Source organism: Solea senegalensis, linkage group LG13, assembly GCF_019176455.1.
Source record: "Solea senegalensis isolate Sse05_10M linkage group LG13, IFAPA_SoseM_1, whole genome shotgun sequence".
In the NCBI taxonomy this organism is placed as follows: domain Eukaryota; kingdom Metazoa; phylum Chordata; class Actinopteri; order Pleuronectiformes; family Soleidae; genus Solea; species Solea senegalensis.
The window spans coordinates 13,523,424-13,545,788 of NC_058033.1; the positions used below are offsets into that span (position 1 = coordinate 13,523,424).

At 42.5% G+C, this 22,365-nt stretch overlaps 1 protein-coding gene across 2 annotated transcripts in view; it reads left to right on the forward strand.

Annotated features, from left to right (window-relative positions):
- LOC122780016 (E3 ubiquitin-protein ligase RNF43) overlaps positions 1–22,365 on the forward strand; it is an 84,455-nt gene that overhangs the window by 45,389 nt on the left and 16,701 nt on the right. For both annotated transcript variants that reach the window (XM_044042769.1, XM_044042770.1), the window contains exon 2: positions 7,766–7,879. In XM_044042769.1, coding sequence (XP_043898704.1) covers positions 7,766–7,879 — 114 coding nt within the window. The remainder of the gene's footprint in view (positions 1–7,765; positions 7,880–22,365) is intronic.

Genomic DNA, 22,365 nt, shown 5'->3' on the forward strand with positions numbered 1-22,365 from the left:
TCCTCTAACAGTTTTTCCCAAACATGTTTACTTGGTCTTGTTCTTGCGGCTTCAGACAAACATTCAGACAAATTCTCTGTCTGAATGATTTTTCACCCAGTTAACATTTCCTCAGCCTGTCCCTGTGAAAGCTGCTTGTTGGGCCCCAAAGAGATCAGTATCTGGTAGACGGGCTGTGGGCTGTAGCTTAACGTGGTACCGGTGCAACAACAACAAACGACAACATTGAATGCGACACGACAGATAACAACAGCTGTTGAGCTGTTTGTCTCAACAAGACAAGTCAAGCTTTGTATGAGAATAGACTGCAGGCGTTTGCTTCAAGGAAAAATGGGGAAAAGAAAGGACAAGAGGGAGGTGAGGACGAGATAGAAGAGAGAGACCAGGAGCAGAAATGCAGCAACTGTATCAAGTTATAAGTTTAGACAAGACAGTTCGGAATCAGTGATGACATGTTTATAGAACTACGATGTAATTTATACAAGCAGCTGCAGAGACTGTTGATAAAAAATACAATTATGCTAATATCAACTTTAATGATAGCATAATAATAATGGTGATGATTTGATATGGTAATAATAATAATAATAGCCTCGAAACTGGATCTGGATCCTGTAGCCTGCAAGACGAGGACAGAGACACGACGCTTGCCTGCAATGAAAGACCGACAAGCTGAACTTCAGGCAGCCTAAAGGAATCACGCTTAAAGAGATCTTTACATACTTATTACTTATTTCATATCATAGTTTGATAGGTGTCATGGCATGGTTCATAAATGTCTCTTTAATGGGCCAGATCAAAGGGTTTCTGTCCCCTGCAGTAACAGAATAACATTATTTTAAGAGTCAAGCATTCGAGACACTTTTAGATATGTTAATTTTTTTTTCCACCTATAGGGCATCGTAACTCCTCCACAAAATCTAAAATCTTGGCAATAAAACACAGGTGTGTCTGTACCCAGCTCAGTGCATCGCAGTTGAACTCCATCATATATGCTCATTACTGGCACGCAATTTGCACGTATAAGTGACATTTTCGTATCAAGCCTGTAATTTTGTTGAAAATCTGCCATATCATCAAAATGTAGGCAGGTTGACTTGTCAGCCACAGACGGCCTTCCTCTTTTCCACTTGCTGTTTTAAGCTGGATTGCAAACAAGCTAGCTGTCATGATGGAAGTGGTCTTGGATGCAGATGAGCATGTCAGACGAAGGGCAAATGCAGGTGTCTTAATGTTTTTGACAGCACAGGATGTTGCGTATTGCGGTGCGTTGTTGGGGCCTGTAGTACCCACTTTGTGAGCAACATGGAGCCAGGCCAGTAAAAGAAAATTAATAATCATCTCATGGTTGGGATATAATTGTGCCCTGGGCCGGATCTGGCCTGTGGGCATTGAGATTGAGATGCGTTCTTCAATAAAGAGAAGTGACTAATGTAAAGGACATTAGTGTTTGCGGAAATACACCGATAAGCATCAAAATTGAAGATTATAACTGGTTGCCACACATCCTGATCAATGAATGTAGAATTTTATTTCCTCATATGGTATTCCAGCTACATAAGCACTCAGCTCTCTCCTCATTTCCCTTTCTTTAAAATCAGCTCCTCTTCTCCCTCCAGGTTCTTTCTTCTCCGTCTAATCCCTTTATAGAACAGAGACAGTCTGACGGGCCTGGAGTTAGGGCAAAGCGCTGCTACTTAAAGAAAGCGCCCGAGCAAATTTGGGGCTGGTGGTAATTATTTGGGCCTCATTATGGGATCAAGTTTCCCCAAGTCATTCTCTGTGGTAACCGTTACTGGATATGGGGCTGACACTGTCAATAAAGCGAGGGGGAAAGATGACACGCCTTTTGTTTTGACAGGACTAAAGCAGTAATGCGTCCTGTTCGTTTGCATTTGCAAAGAGAAGAGGAGAGGCAATGGTCCCCCAGTCTATTTTTCCAGATGCTCCAACAGAGAAAAACTCTCCGCTCCACTCCACTCCCTTGGCACCGGGCAGTCCGGCATCACTGTAACAGCCTTTCATGTAAATCTACTTAGTGTAGGGTCATGAGATAGTGGCCTGTTCAATTGAGGACTGTGGTACGAGGAGTGTGTATCTGTGTCATCTGTGGCACCGAGAGCCGCACCACAAAGTGTGCGTCCAAGCCAGCGTTGCTTAAATAACCGTCCAAGAGCGGATATGATTTTTGAGAAAAAACTCAGTGCGTTGGCTTTCAGCGCCCCCCGAAGTAACCGCTGAAATTTAGAGACGCACTCCCACACCCTGCAGGACCACAGAGGGACTGTTTTTTTGGCACACAGTGCACACGTACAGTATGTCCACATGCAAGCACATGCTCCAGTGCCTTTAGCAGCAATACATAGCCTTGCTTCCACCCATTAATCCTCAGTCGAGCTCAGTGGCAGACCTGCTGTCCAACTCATACATACACAAGTTCAAAACAATAAGTAGAGCTGCAACTAACGATCATGTTCATAATCGATTAATCTGTCGATTGTTTTCTCGATTAATCATTTGGTCCATAAAATATCAGAAATGTTGATCGGTGATCGTCATACCTGGAAAAGATGATGTTCTCAAATGTCTTGTTTTGTCCACAAACCAAAATGATTAACTTTTAATGATTTCTTTGTTATCCAGAGCAAAGAAATGAAGAAAATACTCAAATTTAAGAAGCTTAAACAATCGAAAATCTTGTTTTAATCATAAAATCTAAAATATGTTGCTTTTATATCTCATCTTGGCAACCGCATTTCCTTTCGACTAGAAAGTTGATCCTGTTGTAGAATCAAAACGGCTTTGATTTACACCCCCAGATACAGCAGAGGTAATGTACACAAAATGTATTATATAAGTATGTGAGAGAAGTCTAACGATTACAAGCTATTGAATTTGCACTGAATGAATGTGTTCTTACAGAGCGCTGACACGTACGCCTCGCTTTTGCAGGTCACCAGAGAAGTGTCTACTAACGATTATGTTCATAATTGATTAATCAATTATTTTCTCGATTAATCGAGTACTTGTTTGGTTTGTAAAATGTAAGATAATGTGTTCGTCAGTTCACCAAACACAATATGATGATGTTCTCAAATCCCTTGTTGATTTCTTTGTTATGTGGAGCAAAAAATAAAACAGAAAACATTAACTTTTAAGAAGCTGAAAAAACAAAAAGCTCGTTTTAATTATTGAAAAAACACTCGGACCAATGAATCGATTATCAAAATAGTTTAATAGATTAAGTTATTGATTAATAATCAATTAATCGAGTAATTGTTGCAGCCCTAGTGTCTACCATAGACTGGTGTCCTCTGTTAGGTGAACTCTGTCCATGAAAAACCGCGGCGGCAGAGACAACGGCCCCCGTTTGGAGAGTGTAGTGTAATATTTGCATAAGATACCTCTTTAGGACCTTTTCTGACATAAACACTGACCTTTTTAGGACCAGTCGTCCTCATGGAGGTTTATGGTTATGTTCAGGGACAATAATTTGTTTAGTCTGTCTAAATGAATGGAAGTCAATGAAAATCTCATAACAAAGTGTGGAAAAGTGGAATAGCTGCACGAACCTGAGTGTTGGAGTTTCAAAAGGCGGAGAGAGAGACAAAGAGATTTCATTATATATTAAGTCCAGACGTGGGAGGCTGAGTCACGCGGTAAATCACAATCCAGGCAACAGATAATACAATCTGTACATTGAGTTTGTGAGGTTGTGTGTGTGTGTGTGTGTGTGTGAGTGAGTTGATTCAGTTCTTCCCTGATGTGCACTCACCTGGCAGCCTTTCCAGGCCTCGGGGCAGAGCACCATTAGAGCAGAAGTGACTCTCAATCTTGATTTATACTGTTTGATAGAATAATCACATAGTGAAATATTTCTTTCATCTCCTTCTTAACCAATCTGCTTCATTTTGATAATGTTGCTTATTCAGCCAATAGTTCCTCAGAGGCCCTCTGACCTCAGTGACTGGTAATTGAGTGGTGGAGCTTGATGAGAGGTGCAAACCCCTTTTTTCCCAACACGCTGACATAACTGCCTGGGCCTGGTTCCCTGCTGGCAGCAGATGAACTAGAAAACTCTTGCTGATTATTGGCAGATGAAAAAAGAAGATCTGCAGGGCTAAGCGGAGGGGGAAAAAAAATCTTATTGACTTCTCACCACAGCTACTATTTATTTTCCCTTTTCTGTCCCTGTATTTGTTTTTGAGGCTGTTAGATTCTTGCCTTGGAATATTTTTGGGGTAGTCTTTGATTGAGCTGGAAAGGAATGCCTTTAATCGTGGCTACAAAGAAACCAAGGGACATGTCCCCGTCAGTTTTGCAACAGATCTAGACAGATGAAGAGGAGGAGGCGTAATGAAGGAGTAAGCATTGTTAACAGTCTGTGGGGAACTGTTTGCGTGCCCTGTGGTCACTTGTCCCTGTGAAATGGAGACTCAGTGATTTGGTTTCCCAGGCCCCTTTTTCTCAGGGCCATACAAAAACCAAACGAAGACGTTTCAATCTCTCCTCGATGCCATTTATAGTCATAGCATCAGCGTGTTTCCAAGTCGTAGATGACACCAATGGTGGCATGTATGGGGCGTTCGCAGCCTTGTGACTGAAAGTGACATTGACATATCTCAAATAGAAGATAAGGCCTGCAAAACACAGACCCGCGGTTTCTGAGAAAGCCAGAGGAAACTCAGCACAGCCGCTCCCCCTGAGCCTGTTTGGCTCAGCTTTGGGATTATTATCTGCTTTATTAGGTATGATTGCACAGCCCCGTGCATCAACATGTTCAAATATCACAACAAGACTCACACACACAATCAGGTAAGCCCTAAATACTCCGATGGTGTTGTAAAACCTGATTCTTCTGAGTAAATGTAGCTCTTTCCCAACATTTCCCACAAATCAGCGAGAAAGAAAAAATGAGCAGAGGTCATGGCATCAATGAAATTGTGTCATTTAAGGATTTTTTCTTTTTCTTTGTTAGGGGCCAAGTTTAACTGTAGGCCTGTAATTTTGGCCTAGTAAATGCAGGCTGGTAAAGGCAGCTGGCAGCGCAGCATGCGGCCCAGGCCAGAGGTTCATGCTGCTCTTACAGCTCGCCGGCCTTCCTGGGGGGCTGCCATTCGGTAAGACCCACAATGACGATCATGGCACAACAGTCCATCAAATGCTCATTTCCTTTTCACTTGCACCCGTGGGTACAACGAGGTGTTTTGCTTGGACTCCAAGACGTTGCGTGTTTAGGTTTTTTGTCTGATGTTCATCCAAAATCTCTTTTAGATAAAGTCATGTGCACCACCATCGCCATGGTTATGATGACAACAAATAAACTGCAGATCAGCATCATACCAATTTGTCAGTCTATTTTGATTTTACTTAATCTGTGAGACAAAAATAAACAGACGGGGCGACTGTAGCTCAGTGGCAGAGCGAGTCACCTTTGGACTTGGAGGCTGTGGGTTCAATTCCCGGGCCTTGAGCAAGACACTTAACCCCACGTTGCTCCTGACGATAGATAATAGATATGATGATAGAGAATGTGCTGCATGAAGACTAGAAAAGGACTGGATAAATACAGACAATTTACCAGGGCTGTCAGCAGATTGTGATTTATTTTTTAAATGTAAAATAATTCCCACAAAAACCTTAAAAGAGAAGCTGTACAGATATTATAAACAAGGCTTTAAAGCAAACTGTAAAGTAAGGCTTAAACACTTAAATGATTAATTGCAATGTTAACATATTCGTTTTGACAGCATTAATGGATATATTATTTCCTGTAATTCATAGCTTGTATTTTCTTCTAATTTACTGAGGTATTTCAGAATCTTTCAACATACACCACCTGGTCACTCCACAACTACTCCCCAGGGTACAACCGTCAACTATCCGTGGTATGAAATGACTTGTAAAGGCTGTTGATGTATTGGTTATTTTACTACTGCATTCATTTGTCAAACCATTCATACAGCAGCGATATGAACGACCACGTGGTCAAAATCAGCCGTGCATATAATCCTCAGCCTGGAGCGCTGTTTTTGGACACTGCTTGTTTTCCTAGGCTTATGCAGTGAAAATGGCCATTAATACACACGGGAATGAAAAGGCTAGCTCCAGTTAACGCTATCCAGAACATTATCGTTTCACAGTGACCTATCGCTCATTCTTTTACATAATAACACAATAACCTGAGCTGAGTGAAATCATGGAATCATGCTGACTTCAGTCCAGAGACACATTTGACACCTCAGCTTCTGCAGCTGACATGACCGGAGCGCACATGTGATGCCACAGGTGCTACCAGCAAACCAAAACGTCCTTTAACAGTTCTTTAAATAGAGGATTATTTTCTCCAATTATGACCAATGTGCAGGAAAAGCTGTGAAGAAGGGTCATTAACACACTTGAAAGGACTTCACTTCCCCAATAAGATTTATGACTGGTGATAGGTTACTGTGGTATGTGAGTCTCTGGCACTTCCACAGTCACTCCACACTATGTGCGTCACTCCTACTGATCCCCGGATTTTTCATTGACTTTTATATTCCCGCCCCACCACGGTCCCTCGTCTCTCTCTCTCTCTGTCTCTCTCTCTGCTTGTGACAGACATGCACCAGCCCTTTGCAGCACATTACATCAATTCCCCAGAAGCAGAGGGTGCCAGCTGTTGATGTCACCCATGGGTCTTTTTAATTTAGGGATTTCCGCTGGGTGAGATGAGGGGGAGCCCCATGAGCTCAGCCCACAGCCACATGAAGAGGCCCACCGACATGATGGGACTATCCAGGGCAGGGCAGGGCAGGGTGGGTCCGCTCCGCTGGTGTGTGTGTGTGGGTGGGTGAGTGAGCATGCACAGAGACTGCTCGCTGCAGGGTAATCTGTGAGCTGCAACAAGAACTCATCATCCTACTGGTCCCGCTCTCACTGATGTCATCCGAGCAAATAAAGTGATACACGGGTGTGTTTTCCTTGACTGCAGTCGGTGCAACCCCCTTGTCCCTGTGACAGCTTGTCTGTGACTTGCAAACACTGCTGCTATCCCTTGAGCTCTTAAATGCAGCTTTTCAGCAGCTATGAATTTCCTGCCTTTCAGAGGGGATCAAATGTTCCTTCCAAAAAAACTATCTCTCATTCTTTTAGTCCTCAAGGCTTTGGAGTGGGAGTGAACATCACCATCCATGTAATTGATTTTTTAGGGTGCCTGAGATTTCCTCTTGATTTTTACTGGGAAGGAAACGCCTCAATTTGACACATAAAAGCATCTATGGAGTGCAACTGTTGTGCTCTAATAGCATTAAACACCAGTTTTGGATTCTCAATCTTTTTTACTCACTCTGATTTACTCTCAGGTTACGTGTCGTACATATGGACTAATCAATTTGGGATGAAAACACTGACGTTTTACATATCACATGCCTTTACCTTTCTTCATCAAAAGGAAAAATATTTTTATTCTTCCTGGTTCTTTTGTTTTTTTTGGTTCCATCACTATTGTCAGCGTGTTTATATTATTATAACTTAAAAGTCCCTATAATATTTCAGTATTTGTCGTTTATTCACACTGGCATCCATGCTTCTTGCACTTTTCTCCAAGGCTGCACACCTTCAACTCGAGCACTCGCTGTGGTCACGGCAATAATAATAATAATAATAATAATAATAAAATGCATTCTTGATCCCAAAATAAACATCTGTGGTGTTTTAAAGTTCGGCAATTGTCCCTTTTTTTCCCCCTCATAACCCTTTTCTTTCTCTGACTCTTCCTTTGCAGTATCACCCTTTGTCTCTGTGCAACACGAGCGAGGATGAACGGCAGGAGAGTGACTTCATCACCATTGTCAAGCTGGAGCACCGAGTTCCCCGATGTCTGCCGCTGCTCGATAAGGTACACACAGACGTGGCTTTGACTGCTCCATGCATTTCTTCCGATTAAACTCTGAGAAACTTCCCTCTCTGTGACCCCCTTCCCCTCTCAGACATGGCAGCAGACAGATACACCATCTTGTCATCTTGTCGCGCTCTCCGGGATCCCTTTCCGCTCTTGGATTTAGACTTGAAAGACAAGATAGTTTTAGAGGGAATTATTTGGCAGGAGTGTGATGTTTTGTTCAGGACACTGATCTTTCAGAGTGAGGGCTTGGACAGGAGAGGATGGGCTTAACTCAGCGCTGCTATGTAGCAAGTGGCAGTGAGCCCTGGCTTTGGATGTGAGGCTTTCAAGCACCAGCTGTCACTGGTCCGAGCCCGGCCAGCCAGAGCCAGACACTTGGTGTTCTCCATTTTTGCTTCCCTCTAATATGAACGCAGTCCGAGCTCCATAGAATCCACCCACAATGGTTTAGATGTGTATGTGTAAGTACGAGAGAGTTGACCTAAATCTCCCTTATGTTTAAGTATTATACCATACACACTCCTAACTTAAAAGTAGCAGATTTAAAACTGTTGCTATTTTTTCCCCCGTTTTTCAAGTGGTGACAAATTAGCGGGCAAGAGTATAGTTCGGCGACTGCCTTTTTTTAGCCTGTGTTTTCTTTTCCCCTAATTTAAAGCCATGTTTAGGAGCTGCCCGCCGTGGCGACGATGTAGAGACATTCCCACACTTCCCCACTCCTTTCTTCCTCCTCCTGTTGCTCTCTCAGTGGGAACCGAATGGGGGGAGGGTTGTCACTCAGGGCTGACTGTAGAAAACAGTTTTGATTAAAGCCTTAATGGCAACACTGTGTTGTCCCATAAACAAAACTCGGTCTCTCCCTCATGCAGAAGAACCCGTGAACAAAAGCCTGCTGCTTCCGAGTGCTTTCTCCCTCCCTGCAGACTGCCTTTGAAATCAGGAGAAGTGAAGGAGGCAGGGAGGGAGGCAGGGAGGGAGGCCGGGAGGGAGGGTGGGGGGGTGCTCTTCCTTGTTGTTTTGGTCGCCTGGAAAGTATGTGTTGTCATAAACTCCACTCCAGCCACCTGCATCCTTGCTTCTTCAGTGAGATTCAAAGCTTTTTGGTCGTGGTGGATTTATTGGGGATTCGTCATGCAGCTGTTGAGGAGTTTGCTCTTGGCCGTTTGAAGACGATGAATCAGACAGTTTGGGATGTGTGGTGCTGGGTCAGTTGTGCTCTTTGAATGGGACTTGTTTACAGTTTAGTCTGACTGCAGCCCGCCCCACTGATCTATAGATACTTGGACAACCACAGAGGGTTCGTGTTGCACCGCATACACTCAGAATAGACTGTAAACCAAACAAAGCAAAAGTCAAACCTTGAAGGATAATGTTTCATTGTTGTCCTTTGTTTTTATTTTGGTTTGCAGAGGTTCTTACCTCCTACCATCACAGGGAGATTCCCTTTCTGATTCAGCCTTTCTCTCTAATGCTTTGTTTTACTTGGCTTGGTCTCATTCACAGTATCACAGAGCATCTTGGAGTTAAAGGTAGATTTTGTGAGCGAGGGTGTCGCTGCTGCACCTGAAGCCTGGTTCACACCACAGTTTGCAGCACTCCAATTGTTATCCGATCTGCCAAACCACTTCGGGAGGTGGTCGGAGACGTATTGTGACCACATTGAACAGAAGTGGAAATGCAACGAGCAGAAATACGTTAGTGGCTCCGAGCACAGCTAATGTGAAGGCAGGGACAAAAAAAAGGCACAGTCTCCTGTGCCTTTGAAGGTGTGAATGGACGAATGACAAAACTGTAATGTAAAGCTGGTCCTCAAGACTAGAAAAGCGCTGTATAAATACAGACCATTCACCATTTAATTTAAGCCTGGTTCCATGCATGAATCCCCTTGAAGAGACATACATGGTTGTGGGCTTCTCCTGGTGAAAGACTGCGATGTCACAACCACCGCCGTCACCTGTGTACTGTGACTGTTGAGATCACAGGACAGCATGTCGTACAGTGTGAAATGCATGTTTTGGCATGTTTTTATAGTAGTAAACATCTTTTGAGTTTTGATGCTAACTGAAGGCTACATAGGTTCTAGGGATATTTTGAACTGTACCTTTGAGAGACGTTCTCTAGATACCTCAAACCGGCCCTCCTGGTCATATTCTTTACGGTATCGCTGGTAACTTCTCACCCAGATTCACACATTTTGGGGAAAAATGAGCATCATTTCAAATTGTATGTATCCATATCTTCAGCTCTCCTTGTGCAAATGCCTGAATCAAATCCCTCCACCACTCCAGTGGTTTTGCATCATTACACAACACAACACAAGCAGAGGCCACAGCATTTTCTTTGCCAGCAAGTTGTAAGTGGAAGTGGAAGTGATCCGTATGCTTTCCACCAGCCAGCCTGGCTTTTCTGTTTATACTGAAGCCATGGAAATGTTCTCGAGCTAAGTCACAGAGCAACACATGACTCGATGAGAAAAGGCACCGCAGCGGTGCCTGGAGGGCTTCTCTGAACCCTGCACATGAGGCTTACCCACGCTCAGAATCAATGATCTGTGCTTTGTAAGAAAGTGATCGGATTCTCTGCCACTCAAACTGCAGCTATGAAAAACAGCATCAGTATGAATCCATGCTTCTGTGAAAACAGGTCTTTGCAGTCATTGAAGTTTTAGCCCGTGTCTAAACTTGTTGACTCTCACAGAAGACCTTGCTTATTGATTCTGCTCCTCTTAGATAAAAAGAGGTTTTGGCCTAATTGTGCAGTAATCCTGTTTTCTTTAACCCGGGCTTTCATTTGTGTGTGTGTGTGTGCATGCATGTTCGTGTGTGTTACTGGATCAAATTACCTCGAACCTTCCAAATCTTTCTCAAACTATTAGAAAGGTGGCTTCTCTGTGTGGCGGCAGGCTTTGCGATCCAAGGAGCATCACTCACACAGATAAACATCCAAACGACACTGCTAGGACATGTTTCGTATTTGTAATATTATTATGCTATATGATCGTTCACACTAAATATGACACCTTCGAATAATAGTTCCAAAACAAGATGATTGTCAGAATACATCCAAAACTAAAAGATAACTTCTAGTAGTAGTTCAGATTGTGCCAAACAGCCTGCAGCTTGAAATTCCTTTTGATCAAGTTGAACTGCCATACACACTAAACGTGGATCGGTTTTTCTGTTGTGGGTTGGAAGAGCAGAGGCAAACACGGTTGGAGATTTTGACCGTGGCAAACATTATATCCTTACACATAATCATGTTAGTATTTGTTAATGTGACTATGTTGACGTTGGACACAGAGTACAACCAGCAGCAAAGCCACTAGCACTAAATATGTATGATAATAAGTACTGAATCTGAGTCTTTATTCCACTGTGGACTGATCTCTAGAAATGTATTAGCTTCAATGTAAAGCATGAAGATTCAGTATAATATTTTTATAAAAATTTTATTAGGAAACTGGTGAGCTTACGATACACAGATATCATAAAAATGTGTATTTAATTATACAAGATATAGATTGTAAGCTAATTTTATTGTAGCAAAATTTTATATGAGAAATAGTAAAAAGCCAAAGTCAGTGGTTCTTATTTTTAAAAGCCAGGTTGAAGGGAAATGCTGCGATGTAAGATTGGCTGATTGACTATTATGTATGGAGGAAAAAAAGTCTGGTCACCTGCTAACCTGTTCATACCATGTCTCTTTTGATTTAGGTGAGCATAACTGCTCAGTTACACTAATAAAACCAAAGATAACACAAAATGTGCATTTTATTTCATGAGAATATCTGTTAAATGATGTACTAAAATTAAAGATATTATAAATAAATAAAAATTTTTTATAATAATTAATACTAAATCCAAATGTTAAATCAAAACGTGTGTTTATTTTGTAAAAAAAAAAAACCTTCTAAGGACATAATATAATATATATTTTTTAAACCTGCCTTAAATTCTTTTGACAGGAAGTCAAAGTCAAGTAAATTTTATTTCCACCCTCTCCACAAAAATCCTTGTACAGGGAGTAGTACTACTTCGCAAATGCGCAGAACAAATTGGGTTTCCGATACAAATTGGGTAATGACAGTTTACACACTGTGTAAAGGACACTTTGAAGTGGAAGCTTTCAGAATACTAAAGAGTTATCAGGTCGTAGTTATGATGGGGAAGCGTTTAAAAGTTTATATACAGGGTCTTGCCTTTCTGACTAAATTCAAATGCAACTGTTGAACCAGCGAGCAAAACAGAGGTCTAATATAAACACACAGAAAATGAGTGCAATGTTACTCTCTACTACTCTATATACAGTATATTATTTACATAGTTTGTTTCTTGATATATTGTGCGACAAATGTTGCATATTGTACCTTTAAATCAGGGCAACGGGCTATGACTAGCAGCAAATGTCAACCCATGGACACTGCAGTGTTATGGCATGTGCTGTAACCATTTTGTCCGCTGTGTCTTGTCATTAATGGCCACTGAACTTTTGTTTCTCCTGAGGAAGAGATGGAGGATACAATGAGTGACTGAAGAAGGAATAACAATATAACATAGTTCTGTACAGTACTCACAGTACTCGTAAAAACTCGTTCAAACCGTGGCCTAAACTTTCAGGACAGGATAAGTCGTCCCAGGGACAGGAAGTGCTTAAAAACAAGGGAAGCCCATTTAGGGAGGGATAAATCATGGTCCTCATGACAATGTTTTTGTCTCCTCATGTCTGCTTGTCTGTAGGGGGTGACACTGACCTCAGGCTGTTCCTGCCTGCTGTTTTTTAGCACAGACAGGGGCTGGAAACGCTATGGCAGCTGCCTTTGGCTTCTTTTCCTCCAGTGGCTGAGTCCAACATCTCCAGTTCATCGGAGACCAGTTGAGGAGGAGGGACACAGTGGAACATCTGGAATAAGGGGGATATTTTAGCTTTTAAGAGTAAATGCAAAAAGCAGCAGGTACACAATGGACATTTTGGCCTGTATGAAATGCGTCAGTGTGAGAAGACTTCTGGGTTCGCTTTGATTTCCCTCCCAAGAAAAGTCATTATTTGCTCGTCTGTGCCAGATAGTTGCATGGTTGTCTTCAAAGGCATAAAATATGACTTTCTGTCTCTTTATTTCGGTGAGTCAAAGCTAGATATGAACATTTGCAACCTTGGCGGTGCCTTGCTAATCGACCGGCAAGGACCATACACCTCATTAAGTGCTGCATGGACTCTTAGATTAGCCTTTTAATCTTTGAGGCATACAAAATACACACACGCCACTGCATTTTTATTGTTTCCAATATGAGATAAACCATAAATCACTCTATTAAAAGTTTGCAAACCACGTGGGGATAATTCAAAATATGTTTTTCTCTCTTCTGAGCGAAAGGTACAAGCCCTTTCTTCCTGTTATCCTGAGGGTCGTATTCTTTATGCTCCCTGTCAGATCGGTTTACACTGCTTTGATCATTTCATCTTGAATGCAACTGCTTCAAAAGTGATGTAGAAGTAGCTTTGGGCTTTAATTTGTCAAGCCTCCCTTTCTATCAAGCACTGACAAGTGTGTGTTTTTTTCCTGCTTTTTGCTGCTTCAAGAAAGTGCCTTTCAGACATTTCCTCCCTGTAGCAGTGCATCATTCCTTCTCTCTTCAGTAAAGACGGAACTAACTAACCACGTTCCACTATTTGTGCCTGTTTGACCCGGGCGACGCTGTCTTTTCCCCTCCCATTTCCTCTGTTGCTAAAGTTAGGCGCTGTCTTAGCTCACCATATCAATGTGAAGATAATCCAGTAGGAAGTGCTCAGCTTTGAGTCCAGCAGCCTAATGACTGCCTTCTTTTCAGTCCGTGTACTCATTATGGTTCTAACTGTACCCATGATGTAATTTGCAGTTTGATAGCCTGTCTCTGTGGGCTCTTATTTATTGTGTCTGTGTGATAGATGCAGAGTGATTTCCCTGGGCCCTTTAAGTTCTCTGTCTGTGTTCCTTGATGATACGGATAAAAGGGAAGACACACACACATTATAAAGCCAAACAATGGGCACATTTGTCCGTTTTTTTTCTCTTATCCACTGCCGAATGCCTACACCCCATAAACTTCACCCTTGATATACAGTGGTAACATCAGCTATCTTGTGGTGAAAGTGTTGGTGCTGCATTCTTACGTGTACGATGTGTGTGTGTGTGTGTGTGTGTGTGTGGCAGCCATTTCAAAATGATGCCTTTTAGCAATAAAGTTGTGATAAAAATCAGGAAAATGAGTGTAAACTATTATTTCTTGTACTTAGAAGGGGCAGCAGATCAGATCATCATCATTATCACCGAAAATAAAATGATCTTTAATTTGCTGTACATACAGTTGTCATGTTTAAGTAAACTAGACATTACACCAGACAGAGATTTCAAGTTATTTGTGGCAATGCATCATAAATAAAAAACGGTTCGCATTTAAGTTCATTTATAAGATGAATGTAGGCAACTTTGCATCGTTTTAAAGGTCAACTTAGACTTCATCATGTTTTTACACACCAAAAAATGGTAGAATTTATGAAGACTATCTCAGAGAAAGTGCATGACATGTGGCAGTGTGTAGTCTCTGAGTAAAATATTGTCCTGAGCGACTGAAGCTTGCCCTTTGAGAGTAAAATCCGGCCGCTTCTTTTCAATGATGCTCATGAAGTTTCTCCTTTGTTAGAAGTCCAGGGACAGGAAAACAAGGTGATAAGTCTTGTCTGTTGTCATCACACAAGCAGGAGAGTGGATTCTCATGGGACTCGGCCAAAGAATATTTTGGACAAGGGAAAGTCCTGAACATGGAATGATATCCACATTCCAGTCACCGAAATTACCTTGCTGTTGTGGGACGGCTTGTACACACTCTCAGGAAGATTTTGGTGTTATTATAGTGGCCGTGATTATACTGCTCTGTGTTGTTGCTGTTGTCCAGGTGTCCTTTACCACCAAAGTGTCTTCTAATCAGAGGGAAACCCAGTGTCAAGGTCACCAGCTGGCTGTGGTGCAAGTTTGCAGACACGGACCTGTAGACAAGGGGGGGCAGTACTTTGTATTATAATATATTTTATTGACACTAAAATCATACATTCGTACTATGACAGTTTGACTGGACTTGGAATCTTTTCAAAGTCTGGCCCACTTAGCTTACCAATAGCCTTAAACTCACTTATGCTGTGTTTCCACCATGGTATGGTTCGGTTTGGCCCAGTATGTTATGGTTCGGAATGGTAAAGCCCTGGGTCGTTGGTGGAGCTGGTCCAGCCTGACTGTCGGGGCTGGTTATTTTGGTACTATTCCTATTGGAAATGCCAAGAAATACAAAGCATACCTTACCAAACCGAACCGTTCCAAATGGTGGAAACGCGGCTTCAGGCAAGACTGGATTATATCCACGTAAAATATAATACATCATGTCGGTGGTATCAGTTTTGTTATTTCTATTCTTACCGGTGAAGCATAGAGTCAAACACTTATTAGCTTACCCGCTAATTAGCAATCATGACACATCCTAATAAAATGATACAACTACATCTCTGAAGGACACACACAGATCTAGTAGCGCTATCTCTCATATGGATTACATGTTCACTTGACTCTCATAGCAGCTCAACAATTACAGGAATGTGTGTATGTGTATATTATTTCCTCAGTCTTCTTTTTGTGAGCTTTGTGTTTTGCAGTCTGTTTTGGTTTTGAAAAGAAAAGAAAACAGGTTTTGTGACCTGAAAATGTGCATCGAATCCAGTCCTCAGGTGAGCAGGTGGCACACAGAAGGACAGATGGTCACAGGAATTAGTAGTTTTCTCACTGGGGGGGCTAAAGGCGGTCGGAATGTTTTTCTGACCTTAAGAGCAATAATGTGAAGATATATGGAAGTGGGATTAAAGGCTAAAACACTTAATGCCACAGGGAGTTAATTGAATTCTGTCACATGCCATATTTTAGCACTGAGGTAGGTCCCTCACGCCAATGCATTCCTAGAATTTCAAAAACCACACTTGCTGGCCTAAAGCCGCAGCAAGAGCGAGCACAAGCAAATGTTCCACAGCTGTCTGTTTATTCAAAAATCAGTCATAGACATCCTCCAAGGTGGAGGATCATAACACAGAGGGATTTGAAGGTTAGAAAGCCCTACAGGTCTTAGCTAAACAGATGTCACCTTGACCTGCAGCATTGTTGTCATTCAGCTGTGGTCAGCAGTGTCATCGCTTCAGCCATTGAGGTGTGAGTGATTTGCGGAAGGGTCTGCTCTTTGCCGCACACTCCCCACTCACCCTCTCAACTTCAATAGGCGAAACATTCTCTGGCTTCAAGGTACAAGTGTTACCCCTTGAGGATATTTTCAGCATAACATACCCCAGCTGTGGCCACTGTTCTCATCCACATGTCTTGTCGGTTTCTTGCCTGATGCCAACGTCTCTAAGCTAAACATTGACTCTGAGCTGAGCACGGCAAACTGTCCTTCCCACACGTATCTGGAGGATGTGCCACCTGCTTTAATATGTAGTGTTTTCAGATGCTGGCTGTCTTTTCCCATGCAGGGACTGGCGATTAGCAGGTTGTTGCTCCCCCCCCTTTCTCACTTGTCTAGCTCTTCCCTTGTTTTTTTCTTCTCTGCTCTCACTGTAATGACACTTGGTTACTGTCGGACCTGGCAGGCAATCACACTGTTCTGTGATCCTGCAGCTCAGTTTGAGTTTGTCTGCAGCGTCACCACAAAACTTTCAACTCACAAACAAACAGTGCGATGTCTGCAGTGGCACGTGGTTTAAAATAGAAGCTGTTTATATCTCATGAGTGTGTATGTGTGTGGGTAGCCAGTGGTAGGGCGACTCGTCTTTCAACCTGAAGGCTGTGGGTTCGATTCCCAGTTCTATATGCCAATGGGTCCATGGTCGAGGCACTTAATCCCACGTTGCTCCTGATAGCTGTGCCGTCAGCATGTGAATGGGTTTGAATGATGTGTGATAAAACGAGTATGAATGTGTGTGCAAATGGCAAAACTGTCATTTATATAGCACAAGGAAAGTGCTATGTAACGCTGTGTGTGTGTGTGTGGGGGGCTTTCTCCCACAGTCCAAAAACATGCAGATTTGAGGGTTAGGTAAATTGGAATCTCTAAATTGACCATAGGTGTGAGTGAGTGAGAGTGAATGGTTGTTTGTCTCTATGTGACCCTGTGATGGACTAGCGACCTGTCCAGGGTATTATTTACCCCTCCTTTTGCCCAATGTCAAATGGGATTGGCACCAGTGGAGGATAGAGCGATAGAAGATGGATGGATGGTATTTAGTGAATTCAATAAGTAAATATAGTACATTGCAAATGAAGTGATAAGAAAAGAAGAAGACTTCTGCGCCTCCTCTGGACTTAGTTTACAGCCTCCCAACTAAACTTCATCACAGCATCACAGGAGACAAGAAAGAGATGACATTGCCGGTTAACTCATAGTGTTCATGACATTTAAACACTGAACCAGTTAGACATGTTTTACAGTATTCTATCAGACAAATGACATTTTAATCATCATCACTTGTTTACAAATAAAGCTAGAAGGAAAGATCAAATATGCTGTGTCACAGGCGTGACGGAGCATAGTTTGGCGTGTTTGGTCTGAACTTTCACACGCACATACAAACATGCGGACACACTGTGCATCTGCGCACGCTCGCCCGTGTCGCTGCTCCCTGAGGCTGTGCTCGCTACCCTCCAGCAGTGCTGCATGCTGATATTGAAGAAAGCTTTTCTAGGCATTCATATTAGGGAGGCACATCACTTGTCACTTCAAAGGGAGCGTGTGGAGGGCAGGGTTTCATCACGCTGTTGTCAGCTCTCGGCATGGTTGATGGAGAGAAAATGTTGACCTAAAAATAGAGCACTGTGTCATGCTCACAAAGAGAGACAGAGTCCAGATGATACAGTTCTGTGCCGAGGTTGCTGTTATTAAATTACTGCCATCCCTAAGGGGTGGGAGACACCTTGAGCCGCCTGCAGGAGAGGAGGGAGGAGTGATGTGTGGTTGTTGTCACTTCACTGGTGAGGAAGGATTCATGAAGAGTTGGGACAGCTGTTGGAGAGCATATCACAGGGATGGCTTTCGGGTCCGTCCTTATCTGTGCAGCTCTTTGACACTTCTGCTATTAGAGTTTATCCCTCATCCTCTCCCTGTCTGCAAGGCTGAAGATGTTTTTCCACATAGCGATGGCAAATAGGTTCATATGATGAGTGCTTAATGGCCCTGCAGTTACAACTGTACTATAACACTGCCTCTCCCTGATGAATGAGATGTTCATAGGGCAGTAACATATTATTACCGCAGTATTGCTCCTTTGATCTTCCAGCAGTGTGAACCCTGGAGTTTTTTAGAGGGGTGGCTCTTCAGAATAGCTTTGCAGATGGGATCGGGCCCGGTCTTGCCCTGGCTTTGGGGAGAGGAGGCCTGGAGGTGTTCAGAGGCAGTATAGCGTGCAGGAAAACCTAACTTCAGAAGCATCACGCTGCTGTCCGTGGGACCTTTGGTTCCTAGTGTTCGGAATGCATCAAATCTTTAGTCATCGTGCAATTTTAACGAACATATTGGATTTTTGTTCATTTCCGCAGCCATAAGATTCATGGTTTGTCCACCTACTCTGGAAGGTTTTATTGAGCAGGGGAGTTTTATCTTCACAGACCTTGACTGTGAAGGTGCTGCCCTTGATTCCCTGCTCAGTGCCAGGACATTCCTCCACTAATGACAAAGGCGAATGGTATAAGCCTGATGGTGAAACATGAAGAGGGAGAAGAGAAGGGAACAGAAAGCAGGAGTCGGAGGAGAGGTCAATGGGTTGATTCAGAGGAGTGGCAGGTGAGGCCAGAGGGTGACCTGCACCAGTCCTGTCTGTCAACTGCTTCAAGGTCAGGCTCGGCAGGTCAGAAACAGGACTGCTGACAAGAAAATTTGTTGCTTTGATTGAACTCTTTCGCCTCCCTTTTCATCATTGCCAGTCCCTCTCTGCTACTACATTCTCCTCTGTTTACCTATGTAGTTCTTCTTCCACCCTCCCACCCTCCATCGCCTCAGATGGCACGTCCCAGCTCTCATTGTGCAGGCTGAGCCGCTGGCCCTCTTTAAGATCTGCATTAGAATGTTGTTTTTATATAGCAGCAAGCGGAGGCATGTGGAGTTTCTTTTGAACTGCTCAGCAAACAGATGGAGGTTTTCATGCTGCCTTTATGAGATTAAGTGAAACATTCCCATAAAAAAAAAGAAGACATTTCCCGCTGTCCCTTCACCCTCCACTGTCTCGCTTTCTCTCTCTCTCTTTCTTTCTTTCTGTCTTCGTCTGTCTCTTTTACGTTTTCTCTCTCTCTTTTTCTGGCTCACCTCAGGCTTGGGCAAGGGCATGCTGCTGTAAGTGAAGTGGAAAGAAGACAGGTTTGTGTTACCAATAAATACTTCCCCAGGCGAGCATGTGAGCACTGTGCATCTCCCAGTTTAGTTAAAAGGCAAACCAACAAACAGGTCTTGTGAGTCTGACACTGCAGGCGGAGGCAGTGATTTCTTGTTTTTCCTCTGCAGTGTGAACCTGTTTAACTCTGACTCAGGTAGGTTAGTGCCAAATGCCCCCCTTCTCTGGCTTTTAACAGGGGTTTGACAAAACAGATTCACAGGGCAGACGGTTGAGCCTGTACTTCACTAGAATACAATGAGACTATTTAGAAATGCTTAAAGCCCAATAGTTATCAAGCTGAACTTTTGCGATATTTTCTGACCCACATTTTATGGTACAGCTGCTTCGGAGGTCAAGCAAACTTTATTAGGACAAACCTTGGCCCTGAACTAGTGTATACTAGTGCGCACATGAATCAATGTCACAAATTCTCATATTGTGAATATATTTGAATTTGAATGAACTGTGAGGAAGTATTCCTCTGGTGGAAAATACTCTTCTACTGTATATACCAGACTAGTGTTCGTAGAAATTGAAACATATTACAAATAATAATGATACATTAAGTAATAATAAGAGTCGCCAGTGTGTATATACAAGTATATGTATGGAAGAGGAGGATGAGAGAGCAAATTATCTTATTGGGAATAAATCTGCCGCCTGTAAAAAGTCTGTAGATGAATTTGCTCGGCCTATTTACACCACTGTACTGTAACGTTGGAGATAATGGTGTTACTTCAAGAGCTCAATATTTTCTCAGGTGGTACTTGGTATAAACAGTTTAAGAACTACCGCTTTATAGGAAACCAATCCATAATCAAATTGGATTTCCAAAGTGGAGTCGTCGGTCAGTTGATCGGTTGGTTTCCAGGCTGAAATGTTTTTCAACAACAATGTGAAGAATTGCCATGGACTTTTTGTAAGAATCACATTGACCTGTGACTCTGACTGTTCCTCTGGTGCCACCTTGAGGCTCACTTCTATGTTCATGAGTGATCGTCATTAGGCCAAAAGCCTGCAAAACGTTTGGCGTAATTTGTGTTTTGTAGTGCTTATTGTATGCACAATATACAATTACATGGTAAATACTGCAAAAAACAGCTTGTTATTCACTATGTATGAATATATTGGCATTGTTGAAGTGTTTGTAAGGTTTTATACTCGCGTACTTATTTACCATTTTGAGTTACTTGGACTTAACTTCCATCTGGTACTATTTTTAATCTATAATATGTCATCTATAATTTGTTAAAACACTTGAACCTTTATAATTGTTTCACTGACAAACTTAACTACTAGTAATTGATGCCTGCAGCAGACAGAGGCAAGATTTCCATTTAGTCACATCACCTTTTCTTTAATTATACCTATTAATTGGGGAATTATAGATACTAATTGATGTAGGGTTTTTGGTTATTGTTGCATACTAGATTTGAGCTGCTAAACCAAGCCTGTGGTTGCTCTGATCTGATTCTCCTATTCATCATGAGCCCTGTCAGTAGGAGACAGATCTGGACTGCAGACAGGCCAGTCAACCTGTCCTCCAACTGAATCGTAAATATAGGTAATTTTTTCCAACCCCTGAAACGTAACTATGAGTCTTTTTTTCCAACCCCTGAATATGACATAAAGGTATGTTTTTACTAGTATTTTTCAACTCAAATACGCACAGGTATTACTGAGGTTAGGGTTAGGGCAAAAAAGACAGGGTTAGGCAGTAAAAATTACGTAAAAATTGCGAAAATGTAAACATCGGTCGTAATTCCTGCATACGACCTATGTGTATGTTTCATTGGAGGACAGTCTCGGCCAGCCAAGCACACGCACGCCATGTTTATAAAGCAATGCTGTTGTAACTCGTGCAGAGTGAGGCCTGGCATTGTCCTGCTGAAATCATCAAACATGAAGTTCCTGAGGAAAAAACACCATTTTGACAATTCTAATATCAATGGTACCTTTGCATACTGTATTATGCAGATCACCCATGCTATCCCCATAAAATCACACATGCTGGTTTTTGTACCTTGGTTTTCTTTTGCACACAGTTCAATTCCAGTTTTTCCTTAAAAACAAGCTAAAACTTGGACATGTCTGACTACAGAACATGTTTCCACTGTCTATTCTTATGGTGCTGAATGCAGTTATTCTTTATTAAATCATATTCATTGTGCTGTAAAGGTTTCTTCAAAAACATATACAGGTAATAAAGGGTGTGGAAGGCTTCAAGTGAAAACCAGTAAAAAAAAAAAGGCGTAGAATGTTCTATTTTCCTAAACAAAGCACCCTCTGATTTAAGTAAAAACATGAGTTGCACATACACAGTAGCGTATGATATTCATATAATCCGAAATCAAACAAAGTCTTTACATTTTATACATCCCTCATTTACAGGCAGTTTCGTTAGTTTTTGTTTTTGTGTGTGTATGTGTGTGCGGGCCGTGTGTGTGTGTGTGTGTGTGTGTGTGTGTGTGTTTGCTCTGCAGAAAGACATGGCTTACTGCACGGCCTGTTCCAAGAATGAATTCCTGGAGGCTTACAAGAGCTGTTGAATGAGATGGAGGGCTCAGGGCAGGAATGATGGGTGGGAGGGAGGTAGTGGGGAGGCAGGGTGAGGGAGGGAGGGAGATAGAGGAGGGAGGCAGTTGTACACTATAGGAGGGATGTCAGGCTCTCACTTACAGGCCTGATTAAATAACAGGATGCTTTATGAAAACAAGGACATTATCTGCCTCTCAAAAGGCCGGGAAGGGCCCTCTAATTGGCTTCCCCCAAGTCTATGTGTCAGTGCCCGTTGGTGAGCAATGAAAAAAACCCTTTTCCAGCCACAGAGCGACTGATTCAGAGCACTTTCTCTCCCTCCTCCAGTTAGACTCTCATCAGCACTATAGGAATGTATCAACATACTGATTCCAAGCCTTCAAAAACATGCTGTTCCCTCCCCGCTCAAAGGACGAGTATTCCTCCCTGAACGTAATGCTACCTGAGTGCAGCACAAACAAGAAAGAGATAGTGAGATCGGACAGTTTCTCATAACTTTCACAGCGGAGGTGTTT